Here is a 13508-nt window from a genome sequence, read left to right on the forward strand (position 1 = left end):
ATTCTTCGTCTATGATTTTAGCTTGGGAAGACTTCTATAACGTGTGTCTATTTTTAAGACAATGCAAGTTCTCTGTGCTGAGGAACAGGTGGTTCTGTCTCCTTGCATATTAATTTGCAATTATAAAATCACGTCATTTCCTTCAAGGAGGTAAAAGCAGAGCTATAAAATGTCAATTTTCTCCTCTGCTGGGAACAATCACTTTAGAAAGAATATTCACTGTGAGGTACATAGATATGCATCTTCCTGACAAACATCTCCATTGGAGAAAAAGGGCTGTCAGAAAACCTCCCATCTCCACATATCAGAATGGATCATGGGGGAGAGGCTCTTTCAAAAGGGAGGTAGAAGTGTGCCCAGAAAAACCACAGACATACAAACATGGAGCTAGCCCAGGGAACAGTAAATACAAGTCAAAGATGTGTTATGTCTGACTTCACCAGTTTTGCAGAAAAGCAGCAACTCTAGGGCAGGCAGCACTGGAAAGCAGAGCTCTGTGCTGTCTTCTACAAGCCCCTTACACAGAAATTCCCCCAAAATATGCATAAAGAGCAAGAAGATCCACTGTGCCAAGACAGGCTGCTCCAACCCCAGCTTGTTAACACAGGATTGTGGCCACACCATCTCTTTAAACACCAACATCTCAAGTTAGGCAAACCTAAGACCAGCTTTTTAAAGAAGGAATTGACTGTCGCAGTAACTCTGTATTGCTGTGCAGCCAGAGCAATTCTTAAGTGACCTTCAAGGACTTGTGCTTAAAATACTATATAAACTTCCAAACATGTTCATTCTGATGAAAAAACTGTTTCTAAGGACATCTCATTTTTAAACTTGTCTAAGAAGTCATCACCCTGCCCCCACCAAATCCTTGGCAAATTGTTCAGCTTCCATGAGCAGCAGACTTGACATGAAAACCAAGTTAAAGAAAAAGTCAAGATACTTGTGTAAAAGAGGCCACATTTTTACCAGCTATTTTCTTGTGGAAGCAAAAGTAGGACTAGTTAAAGCTGGTAAAGAGAAGCTTTCTATGCACAACTGGAAATGCCCAGGATTCAGAGCTCCTCCCTGCTCTGTTTCTTGTGCACCAAGATTTTCTCTCACCATTTCAGCCAAGCAGGTACTTGGAAAAAGTGATGCTTCCATCCCAACTGCTACCAGCACGAATTCAAACAAGCATTTATATCTAACTGAGACGAAATCTGTGAATCTTCAAAGTTTTGTTGGTTTTTTTTCAGTGGTTCCTCTCTATGTTGCAGCTTGCTTAGTGAACGTTGCAAACACAAGGAAAAAAGGCACACGTGATTGAAAAATGAATTACACAGATGGAAGTATTCAAAAAAAGCCACTCCTGGAAAAACAATCTTTTTTCAGGGTTATGGTCGGCTTGAGAGTTTTTTTGGCCATGTTACTACACTAGATTAATGTTTTATGCATCATCTTCAAAAAGTTAAATGATTTGGTTTCTCACTTGACTTGAAAGAGAAGGAAAAGGAACTCTGAAGTGTCAGTAATTTTCTGCACCAGAGTTTGCAACAAACAGGACATCAAAGAAGCAAAAGTTACGACACTGCCGAGGCTCCAGAGTGCATTCCATTTTCTGGGGTGGATTTGGCTTGGTGCAGGGCAGCTTGAATTCTGAAATGTGTTCTTGTTTCCATGGAGTAATTCTTGTAGTTTTGTCTAAAACAAAAGCAGATCCACTCTGATGAATATATAGATTTTCAAAAACGTTTTCAAGTTATCTCTATGATATTGATTTAAGTGAAACAACTGCAGACAGCAAAAAAGCCTTTCTTCACAAGCTCCTTTGTTGCCTACTCTAAAATACAAGGCATGTGTTCCTGGCCAAACAATGCAGCTCTTTGTTCTTTATTTGTACTTCCACTGTCTGGCAATTACCAGTAAAATATAGCTTCATAAGTAATTGAATCTGTTCCACTCCATCAAAATATTGAGTTCACATTAAATATCCACTTAGTTTACATTTAGAAATTAGATAATTTTTTTCCCCTCTCCTCTGGAAGTATAACTGACAAATTTTCATAACAACCAATTTTCAGGATATTTTTAAAATTCTGATTTTAATAAGATGGACTCATTTTGATTCAGCAGATGTATTTCAAGGAAGTAAAGAAAAGACAAAAAATAGAGAACAGTGAAGCTGTCCTGAGCCAGAAGAGGCAAACACCCCATCTGCATCCTGTGGTTGTCAATGATGTGTAAGAAACAAGGCCAATAAATTGCCTCCCTAGAAGGCTGGAAAGAGAAAAATGGGCACACACAAGACTGTATCAGCTTTCCTGGAGGAATTCACCAGCCTGGGAAAAGACTGGCAGGACTTCCCCCACAAACACCTACTGGCTGACTCAGCACTGTCATCTGTCTATAGTCTCCAGTAGCTGTCATGCTCTAAAGAGCTACAGGAACATTAAAGAAATCTGTATTTTCATGGAAAAATGGCCTTAGGACCACGTGAAAAAAATGCAGATCCTACTTAATAGGAATTAACATGTCAGCTCTTGATGCAGAATCCAGATACCAAAGACCACGCTGATTTTCTTCAGAAGGTATTTGTCATCTTTACAGAAACATAACATTAAGTATTAAACTGTCTGAATACCTTAAAAGCATTTGAATTTAAAAATCACAATTGAATTCAAGCATGGAAGCCCAGTATCTGCCACTGGGGCAGTCTCTTTAACTCCACACCCATCCTAAACCGTATTTTCATTTCTGCAACACCCAGCAGGCTGAATGAGAAAAGGAGGTGACTGAGTTGTGCTGTGTGCTGACCTGAAACTCTCTGGAGTCTTTAAATTAAATAGATTTTGTCGTGCAGATACTGTATTTCTCATCAGCAGGCTGGTATTTTTCCTTGTAGCTTGCAGTAACACAAATAGAAATATTTCCATGCACGACCAAGCCAAAACTGCTTATCATCTGGTTCCAGTCTTTCTCCCAGAGCTAACACTGGAGCCAGCAGCCGTGTGTGGATTTAGGTCAAGCAAATCAAGCGTCATGCACCAGCCCAGACCTCCTCTGCACTCCTGCCAACTGCAAACATCTCTCCGCAGCCCTGAAACCCACCACGGACAACACGTTCTCCCTCTGGTGGCTGTAAAGACATTCAGCATTTTCAGCTGAAAGCTGAAGCATTTTCATGTAGTTTAACAGCTACAGGTGGAAATAGGACAATAATTTTTTTTTTAATGACTGAATCAAGGGGGAGTTTAGTGGTGGGTTGGTTTTTTTGGGCATATCATTACAGTTTCCACGAGTTCTTTGAGCATGGCAGACCTCAACATTAGCTTTCCCTACACTAGGATATAACAGTTTTTTAGGAGCTGCTGTCTGTTTGCTCTTCTTTAATCCAAACACCTTCCCTGGAGGGGGGCGTGTGACCTGAGCCATCAGGGGAAAGGGGGGAAAGGTGCTGTGGCTGAGCAGCAAGTGACAGATGATCCAGATGGAACAAGCAGCTCTAAATCATTCCTTTCTAGATCTCTTCTTAAGAGAGATTTGAACAAAGGAAATGAGGGCAGGAGGAGAGGCCTGCTTTGAGGAATGTGAAACAAACTGAAACACTTTCCATTGCGTTTCGCTCATGCAATTTTTGCTCTGTTAATATCTTCCAGGAGCCCAGAGAACCAGGCTCACAAGCATAAAGAGAGTAAGGCTTGCAATATTTTAATTTTTGTGTTGACAGGCTTTTGGCATCATCTTTGGTAGGCTGATTCACTGCTCTGTCTGGCATAGAGGGCTGACTTGCTCAAAAGCTCAACACAAACACTCTGACCTCTTTTGAAACTGGGTGCCAGACATCAGTTTTGTAGCTGCTAACACCTGTGGCTGGCGTGACTGTCTGCACTTGGAAAGATGCAGACATCTGGACTCATTCAGGATCCCAGCAGAAAGGTGACCTACCCTGCTGCAGGAAGCTCCAAGAGGGCAACAGTTGTTTGGTTTGGATTCCCTGCCTTCCCTCTGGCCCTCAAAAAAACTTAGGCTCAGCAGAGAAGGTGTATTAATTTTATAATAAAGAACATGATCAGGTCCAACTATTCCTGATAAATCTACTTTGCTAGAAAAATCAATCACAAAACAGTAGAAGTGGGTATTTCAAGTTGCCTTTCAGATGCAGGTGAAACAATACAAAGTTATTAAATGCAACCTCAAGCATTGTCTTAAATGCATTTCATCAAGGAAAGAAAAAGCACTGCTAGCTATGAATTTGAGTAATGCTATTTTAGACATAACACAGAGCTTTGATTTAATCTCCTACATCTTTTAAGTAAATAGACTACAAAGATAATTGCATTTTGCTACACATGGATTATTTCTTACAGAAGTTTTTGCCATTCATATAATATCTTTAAAATATTTTTTTACTCTCAGTAGAATGGCTGGGTAAGGCACAGACTGAATAATCAGCTCATGCCTGCCTTTGGAAAGGTCCAAACCAAAACTGGTGCATTTTCCACTAGTTAATTTTCCACTGAAAAAAAGGAAACAACGAGTTTCCATGATATTAATGAAATGTTTCTGCTTCCTGCTAACCAGTAAAATACCATCCTGACTCATCAGGTATCAGTACAGGCTTTTCACTTGCTTACTTTGCTCTTTCCAGTAGTTTTATTGCTTCTTCTCTTCTATCCTGGTCTAGATACAGTATTGCCAGCTCCAGCAAGGCATTTGGAATCAGATAATGGTCATATTTTATCTTCTTCTCACTGCATTGGGAAAAAAAACAGCCTCATGATGCTGAAATTATGTATTGTTTCCTTCATTTAACAGTTCCAAACACAAACATGAGATTAGCTAAGATCAGAAGGAGTAATCAATCTCTATTACAACACTTGTTCTCTAGCCAAAGCTACCATCCAGGTTATGAAACATGTATTTTTCATAACAGTCCTGCTAAGTATAGAATTTCTCAGGAATAAAGCAAATAATTTTTATTATCAGGAAAGTATTCTAAAAAGATGACAATTTTAAGAGCTCTATCCATGTGAACTGACAAAAAGAGATGCCATTCATTGCATGGTGCATAAAAGTTCCAAGTATAATCGTGCTGCCATCTGTCTCTGCAGACTGCATTTGGCTTTTTGGGTACAACTTCTTCATAACTGGTAAGAAGGGCTGGGGGGATGGGAAGGGAAGTGGTATCTCAAAATTTTTATGCATGTATAGTTCCCAAAAAAGGGCAAAAGTATCTCAGTAGAAGGTGCAGATGTGCAGTTCTTCTTCCATGCATGAGTAACAATACTGGCAATTAAACCTGCAATTTCTTGATATCAAAGCAACTGAATTAAATGATAAAGATACTGTAGTCCTCTCCCTTCTATTCACATCACAGTTTCATCTCCTCTTACTTGAAAGGAACAGTTATTGAGAAATTCAAGAGCTCTCTTCTATGCCAGGTATGAAAACTTACTTTAAATAGATGTAATTAAAGTGGTCTTCTGCTTCTGAGATCTTGCCCAAATGCTTGAGGCATAATCCCTTTAACAGTTTTATCACACACTGGTCATCTGCTAGTAATTCTGTAGCTGCAAGATGAAGTGAACAGCACATTTTAGAAAACTCTAGAATAGCAGAGATTTTTACACACAGGGAGGTGTGAGCACAATCCATTTACTGGAACATAGGACAGAGGAATCAAACTGGTCATTTTAGATTAATTTAATGCAAAGACAGATACACATCAACCTTTTCATAGACTGACCAAAACTTTGTCTAAAAAATGTTGGGCTGTTCTTTTCCTCCCTACTCCCACTGAATGGCTATTCCACAATATTATTGTTCCAACACATAAAAACTGATTTGAAGTGTCCACTTTGGAAATATTGAGGTCCAATTTATAATGTCTTAATCTCGTGCCTTTTGCCCTTTAGTATGTATAGTTCTTGTACTTCCTTGACTTCCAGTCACATGATCTATTTCTAGGCAAGTTTTATCAATTCTCCACCTTTGTTTGGATTAACAAAACTATGCCAAACTTTGCTACCTGCACCTTATACCCCCTCATCTTGCCATACCTTGTTCACCTCCTGAGTTTATGCTTCTGGGTGCCCAGAGTCTTGCCAGCCCTACCAGTGCCTCGTTCACAGTCATTACTAACAACACTCTATGAGCAAATTTTTGCATGATACATTTCATAGGAAATACGTGGGTTTTTTCTGTTCACAATGAATTTAATAAAGAGATAGCTTTAACCTTTAGTCTTTTAGGCAACTCTTTCAAATCTTGCATAATACAAAGTGCACAGGAAGACCAAGGTCCTAGAAGAGATTGCAGTGCAGTGATTTAGCCCACATCCCTTTGTCATCAGAGGCCTGATCCTTCTGCAGGAAGGCAAAATATTTAGTGAGGATAAACTTTGTGAGAAAAATTGTGCATCCTGGTTGGACTCCCATAGGAGCTGGGAAAAACTGGCAAGAAATAAACATCAATTGAATTTTCTCATGGATGGCCAATTAAGAGAAGGTGTGGCAGCAGAGCCTGTGCCAGTTCAATACTGCCCCATATCTTAGCTCATTCATAGTGCAAAGGAAGCCCAACTCTGATGTCCCAGCTTTCTATTATTATTTCTATTACTGTTTGCACACCAATACCATTCAGCCCAAGGACACGTCATAAACTGACAGCACTTTTAAAACTTGTTTCCTTCTAATTACCCTTCAAAACTGAAATGCAGTATCTGAGGATAATGAAGTTTCATGATCCAAGTCATCAAGTCAATACAGATGCTGATTTTGATCTAGCAAAATAACCAGCCCTGTAACACACGTCATAAACTGTTCCTAATACACATTTGTGGATAGAACGTCACTTGCTACTATTGTAAGTTACTGTTATATTAAAAAGGAAAATGATTCCTATCTGCAAAAACAGTTCATGGTTTTATTATCTATGTTCCTCCGCTCATCAAATTAACTTTACTAATGAGCGTCTCTATTCACAGATACTATCTTTAGCTATTGCACTTTAAAATACCTGCTTAAACAGTATTTCTCATTACCTGAACTTCTTGCCAGTGCTTCCTCTGCTTCAATTAAAGTCTCTAACATGCCTTCTGTTAAGTTGGGACACTGTCCAATTACAGCATAGCCATTCCAGATATACATCATTTCCTAGGGTCAGAAAGAAATGACAGCATCATTAATTACAGCACTGGATAAATAGTTTAGTTTATCTTTGTATTATGAAAAAGCTATAGATCTCTTAAACAATAAGTCAGTTTGTCAAAACATATTTTCATTGCAACTGAGAACTTGTTATATTGGTTTTCAGAACAAATTAGCTCTAGAAGACAACTGAGTACTACACACAATGCAAGGATTGCTTGATCAGAACACAAGCAAAATCTCTCACTTACAGATGAAGACAAGTACCAACAAAACAGACTTAAAACATTCATGGCACAAGACTGTCTCTTTTACTAAAGTCTCCTCTTGCTTTTCGGTTCTATACCAGCCAGGGTAGCAATAAATAAAAATAATTACAATGTATTGCTTCTACAGAAAAACATTAAACCTCAGGACAACAAAAAAAACCAACCCTAATCTTTAAGCAAAGCTTCAAACAGACCAACAGAATTTTAGAGCTAAACTGGAAACCCCTTAAATTCCTCAGGTTGTTTTGATGTTCCCACAGAAAGTAACATCTTTTTTATTCAACTGCTTTTAGGATAAACTATTATTCTTATTTCTTATTGGGGTTCTCCTTAAGAGTGTATCACCAGACCAAACTGCCACTAACAATCACAGAGTTAAAGATGGAAATACTATATATGTTTACAAGTGGTCAACATCACAAGTTACTTTTTTTTTCTTCACATGATCTAGTCTGTATTTGGTAATTTAAAGCTCTTCCTTAAAATTTCTGTAGAGAATAACTGAGTTCTGGAACTACAGTGTAAAAAGCTGTCAGGCTAGAAGAGATGAAGCAGTATGTTAACCCCAGTCGCTCTTGCTTTCACCATCTGGTCTCTACTGATTAGAAAACCTGTACTGAACTTTCTGTATCTAGTGCAGATTTGTTAACAAGAGCTAAGACTTGCTTTAGGACACTCTGCCCCTTCAGAGTGAAAAGAATAATCCTAGAGAGGAGATTCTGCACCCAATTCCCCATTCTGAGTGTTTTTAACTGTTCAGTTGCAGCATCTGCTGCCTCAGAAATGCAACTGCAGCAGAAACACAGGTCACCATGTCCAGCCACTCCAAGGAAAGCTCTTTGTACAGAGACCTGTTCTGCTAAAATCCCATTAGAACTGCCCAGCCAAAACCCAAAGCATACATTTCTTACTCTACAATCTCTGAATCCTGAAAGGCAAATCAAAATAACCTAATTATTTCTCTCATTTCAGTCTTATGACTTAGTGGGAAGTGGTCCCTGGAGAACACTCATGCTATGCTGTAACAACTGTACTTCTTCCAGAAGCATTGTGGCACCTACCCAGCTGGGGAGGAGGGGGACTGAGAAATGACTACTTCCTCATGTCTCCAAGAAGCTGTCCTTGTTTAGGCATTTTCTTATAGAGTATTTACTAATTATCCATCTGTTTCTCAAATGCCACAGCTCAAAGCACTGAAAATGTTAACACCACTGCACTTGGCAAACTGGTGGACTCAAAATCCTTTGATGCTCTTTTACGTGTTCTTGGCAAACAGATTTTTATAAGTGCACCAGAAGCCAGGCAATGGGTGCCTTATGCAGCTGTTCTCATCTGGCCACAGGGAACAGGCCAGAGTCACAGGCAAAAAAGGGAAAAAGAAAAAAAATCAACAGTAAGCAATAGTTTTTCTGGAGTAGTAAAGGATTTGGTTGTTCCATGCCAGCACCCATGAGTTGCTCTGGAGAGCAATGAATTGCAAACATTCAGGGGCACATTAAAAAGACACTTACATGCAGTCCCCAAGTCTTGCATTGTTTCCTTGGTTTTTTTTTTTATTTACCCCTCCTTACTTGTACCTTCAAGTCTTCTTCTAGTAGCCTTGGTAAATGACACATGACAAAAGAGACCTAGGGCAAAGTTCCTCAAAGAGGAGTCAAAAGAAAGCTGTTAGGAGCATGCTTGTCTATAGCTAGAATAATGAGCTACACATGCAACACATTTACATGTCCCAAACAACTGGCTTAGTTCCCTGTGGCTGGTGCATGCCCCAGTTTCACAGCATTCCTCACATTCATTTGGCTTTGCTTTGGGAACATTCCAGTCTCCTGCAGAGTCTTTACCTTAGAAACATGGAAAGACACTATTCTAATTCTCGGGTTTATTTCCAGAAATTAAATATAGTTATAAGGGGGGATGTGTGTATTTCTAACTTACCAAAGGTGGAACAGGCAAAGGAATGGGGTTTGAAGAAAGATACCGTCGAGCTTTCCGAATTGCAAACTTTTCTGTAGGCAGTGACTTCCCTGCAATTTTCAGTTTCAAACTGGGAACAATCCTGAAAGTTTAAAGGAAAATGTAAGCAATTTTTCCTGTGTGAGCCTCTGGGAAAATAAACACACATTGAAAGTTCAGAATTAAAAGAAAAATCAAACCAAAGAGAATTCAGCTTTTGTTACACATTGAGCTACCACTACCTCTAGGCAAGCTGAGCAACACACACCCACAAAAGCTGTCTTCATGCAAGGCACAGTGTATCTCTAGGCTTCTTCTTTAATCAAGCAGGAAGAAGAGGGACTCTTCTCCACCCAAAGAATAAATCAAATCAGGCACCAAACTCATAAAGGGCCCATCTCCCTTCACAGACTAAGAAAGAGGCAAGCCAGCTTTTGCCAGTGTTCCTCCCATTCTCTCAAAGACCAAACTGTTTGTAACAGATTCCCAAATCCAGTGAAATCTACTTGTTGTAAGACATGAAAGGTCTGGAAAGTATTGATACATAGTAAGCCCATACAAAAGGCATATTTAGATTTCATTTTAAAATCACACCAAACAAAGTAAACCATTTTATTTGGCCCAGCAAAGTTTAGTAGGCATTTTTTGAACTTAATCACTACAATTAGGTTAATTCACTGTGTTAGTAATGCCTATATTCACTTATACATTCAACTACTTCATATTCCTGTCAGACTCAAACCCCAAGAATCCAGTTGTACTGATGCTGTCTCCACTGAGGAGGCACACATCTTGCAGCATAATCCATTCAAGGCTTTCAGACCTTCCATGGCATTTTAATTAAAAGAAAAAAAATTGAGAAAGAATGTGAATACTACATGCAGCAGCCACTGTATGGCTGACAGACCTAACATCCTGTCTCTAAAGTATTTCCAGGCCAGCAGAAACATACTGTCTGAATTCAGGGTCGACTTTAACCTAAGGGGAATGTTTCATTCTGCAATTTCTTACCAATTCAACTCTATTTGCGCAAATCTTCCATGTTGCACTATGAACAATTTTGTCTTTCTTCCCCCAACACCATGACATGAAAAGATAGGAAACTGTGAGTAAGCACATTTTACCTAAATAATTCAACTTCACTGTCTCCAAAAGGACTGCAGTCATCTGGTCCAAACATACTGAGAAAAGCAGCTTTCATGTAAATGTAAGTAGCCTGCAAATGCAATCAAGAATATCTGTATAGAAAAATTAATTTAAAGCATCACCATTATTGATATAAATCACAAAACAGCAACAAAAAGGAAGAAGTTGCTTTTGCTCACAAGCAGGCGTGATCTTAAAACATTTTAAGCAGGAAGTATTTTAGAAAGTGGAGTACAGAAAATCCTTTTATCATTTATGTCTGTTTACTTTGTATCAACCTATAGTTTATGCCCATGTTCCAAGAACAAATGTCATGTTTGTGTAAAGTGAATTTCTATTACTCTCAGGAATACATGCTAGGAAACTTACGAGAAGGTCATGCTCAGAGAAAAAAAACAAACTACTATATAGTCTGTATGTCCAAACACAACTCAGTAGCATTACCTCAAATATTAGGTTCCAGAGAACATGAAACAGTTTTTGAAGGGTTTAATTATTTTGGATTATGAAAAGTGCTGATTTCATAAGGATAGCTGAGCAATGATATGTTCAGCAACCAAGGAAAGCAGGTGACAACTCTTGCAGCAGTAGAGAATTAACAGTGAGTTCTTTAGTACTGCTTTAAGGAGTCTACAGTAACCATAAGTTTCAGGATTTTTCTGGAATATTTTAGGTTGTGATTATTTACCTACAGTGGAAACTAACAGTGTATATATGTGACCATCTTTCATTTGGCTCAGGTAGTTACTAGTTTGCTACGATCACATTGCACTCTAGGTTACACATTAATAGGAAAGAAACATCATCTCTGCTTCTCTAAGGCCCTTGCAAAATAGTATAAAACTGTACACACAGTTTAAAAGGACACACGCTGATATCAATCCTACAGTATTCCAGGGCACTAAAGCTTTTGGCCAGGTAGCCTTTCCCTGGCTGTGTGAGTCCTGTGTGAGCTACTCAGCCAATGTACCTGGCTGAACGTGTTGCCAGAATCCCCAGGGCACAGAGGGGCCATCCTGCAGTTGTCACCTGAGTGGGAGCACTGGGAGAGTTGCTCTCACCTGGCTGCTTGGAACTCACGGTGGCTTTGGTTCCACTGGGCTGATACATACAATGTGCAGTAGGAAAAACAGACAGAGATACCCTCCCACACATTGTCTAATCACATTAAGAAGAAACAAACCAAGAAACCTACAACCAACCACACCCCTCCCAGCCAGACTTAATTCCTTTTGACAGATTCCCCTGGGGCTTGGGGGAAGACAGAGGGAAGAAAGCTACCAGGGTTCTGGATGGAAGAGCTTCTCCTTTTCAGATGCACAGGGCAAGATGTCTCTTCTAACTATATTTATTATCCTGTAGGCACCACCATGGCTAGCCTCACTCATCACTATAAGAGCTCATATCCATAATGTAACAAAAGAAATGGCAACTTGTGCCATTAATTGCAATGTGTTGATGACACAACCAGTCAATACAAAGCTTAATCTACATGTCAGGCCCTAAAGATCTCTGTTTGCCCATAATCTGTTCAGATTTGAATGTCTGCAATTCAAATTGTCCCATAAGCAGACCGAGCAGGTTTTGTTTTACAATCTTCATCTTCACAGCTGGAAAAGCTTCAAAGCTACAGAAAAATCAGCTCAATCTGGTTGAAAGTTAAGAGACACTACAGGGCCTTCTGCCCTCCTGTTCCACTTAACTTACCTTTGACCAAGTGTTTTCTTTGCTTAGCAGGTCAGCATAGAAGAAAGCCATCTTCCACTGGCGCTTGTAGGTGAAGCACCACATGAGCTCCCAGTAACACATGTGGTGAAACTGCTTCCAGTATTGCTGAGCCTCGCAACATTCTTCATACCTTTTAACTGCCTGAACACAGAGATTTCCAAACACTGATTTTGTCATGTATGAATGCATACATGCTGTAACAGACACTGGAGATCCATGATTTACCAGCATGGCTCCTAAGGCTTCCAAATTATTAACAGCCCAGTATTTCCCAAAATCACATATGTTGGCTTCACACGAGGGATCCCTGACTCCACAGTCACCCTGGTGTTAGCAAGTTCACCTTTGCCACAGAGCTCACCATTCTTGGACATTATATTAAGTGCTAAGCATAGGCGAAATGAATGCTTGTGCCTAGGGAAATTAGGAAAATAGGGTCAGAGGACAGATGCTCAGCTGACATTCACTGTTGCAGCTCCAAAAATGGTGTACTGCACACCAGCTGATAATCTGTCTTGGAATACTTTGCACACACATTCTTCATCTCCCAACTTTTTTCAAGTCTTGTACAACTCTCCACACAGACCAAAGGCAAAGGATTATGACTGGATGTCATTAAAGGCACAATTTGCTTTAGGGTAGGAAAGACAATGAGAAAACTGTGTAATTAATACTGGTGGACTAGATTATCACCAGAAATTGAGAAGGGCAGCAAAAAGAGCTGGTCACACAAGGTAGTTCAAGTAGTTTCCAAAATTCCTACTTGCAATTCATAAACTATAAATTGCATATAAAAAGGAAAGATTGTTTCTGAAGTTTTTCTAAAGCTTCTGAGACTTTCCCAAAAGCAAAAGTACTACTTACCGCATCAATATTACCCTTCAGTGTTTCTATCCTGCCTGCAAAAAACAGGAATATGGCTCCCTGTAACAAATAATAATAAAAATGCAAGTATTCTATAACAGTTTTCAAGCTAACCATACAATCTAGATCTTTGTTAGTTGGCAGGAAAACATGACATGATCATACCAAACTAAATCATGATTCATTTTACCTTTGGATAGCGTGCCAAGTACGGCTTCAGTAGTGCTTCGGCCTCCTCAACATTTCCTTTTCCTGTCCCTAGAATGGGTAAAAACACAAGTGATTAAAATAGTAAGAAAAGAAAAAAAAACCAAACCAAAACCAGGAACACAAGGTACTGAGTAGCCGTCCTTGTCTGGCCAATACACTTGCACTTACTGACTTGAAAACTCACTTATGCACAGCCCAACATATTTTGTAG

The 13508-nt window shown here is 39.4% G+C and overlaps 1 protein-coding gene across 2 annotated transcripts in view; it reads right to left on the bottom strand.

The window, feature by feature from the left end:
• Positions 1 to 1559: 1559 nt before the first annotated feature.
• Positions 1560 to 13508, bottom strand: part of TTC39A (tetratricopeptide repeat domain 39A) — a 34210-nt gene continuing 22261 nt past the window's right edge. The window contains exons 10-18 of one of the 2 annotated variants that reach the window (XM_010004012.1): positions 13278 to 13345; positions 13088 to 13147; positions 12203 to 12364; positions 10474 to 10565; positions 9332 to 9452; positions 7022 to 7133; positions 5435 to 5549; positions 4614 to 4730; positions 1560 to 1680 (exon numbers count right to left, since the gene is read on the bottom strand). In XM_010004012.1, the coding sequence (XP_010002314.1) occupies positions 1560 to 1680; positions 4614 to 4730; positions 5435 to 5549; positions 7022 to 7133; positions 9332 to 9452; positions 10474 to 10565; positions 12203 to 12364; positions 13088 to 13147; positions 13278 to 13345 (968 nt within the window). Of the gene's footprint in view, positions 1681 to 4613; positions 4731 to 5434; positions 5550 to 7006; positions 7134 to 9331; positions 9453 to 10473; positions 10566 to 12202; positions 12365 to 13087; positions 13148 to 13277; positions 13346 to 13508 lie in introns of both variants that reach the window. The other variant, XM_010004013.1, reaches the window with a different exon arrangement.

The sequence above is a fragment of the Chaetura pelagica genome, unplaced genomic scaffold, assembly GCF_000747805.2.
Source record: "Chaetura pelagica isolate M959 unplaced genomic scaffold, ChaPel_1.0 scaffold18, whole genome shotgun sequence".
Lineage (NCBI taxonomy): Eukaryota > Metazoa > Chordata > Aves > Apodiformes > Apodidae > Chaetura > Chaetura pelagica.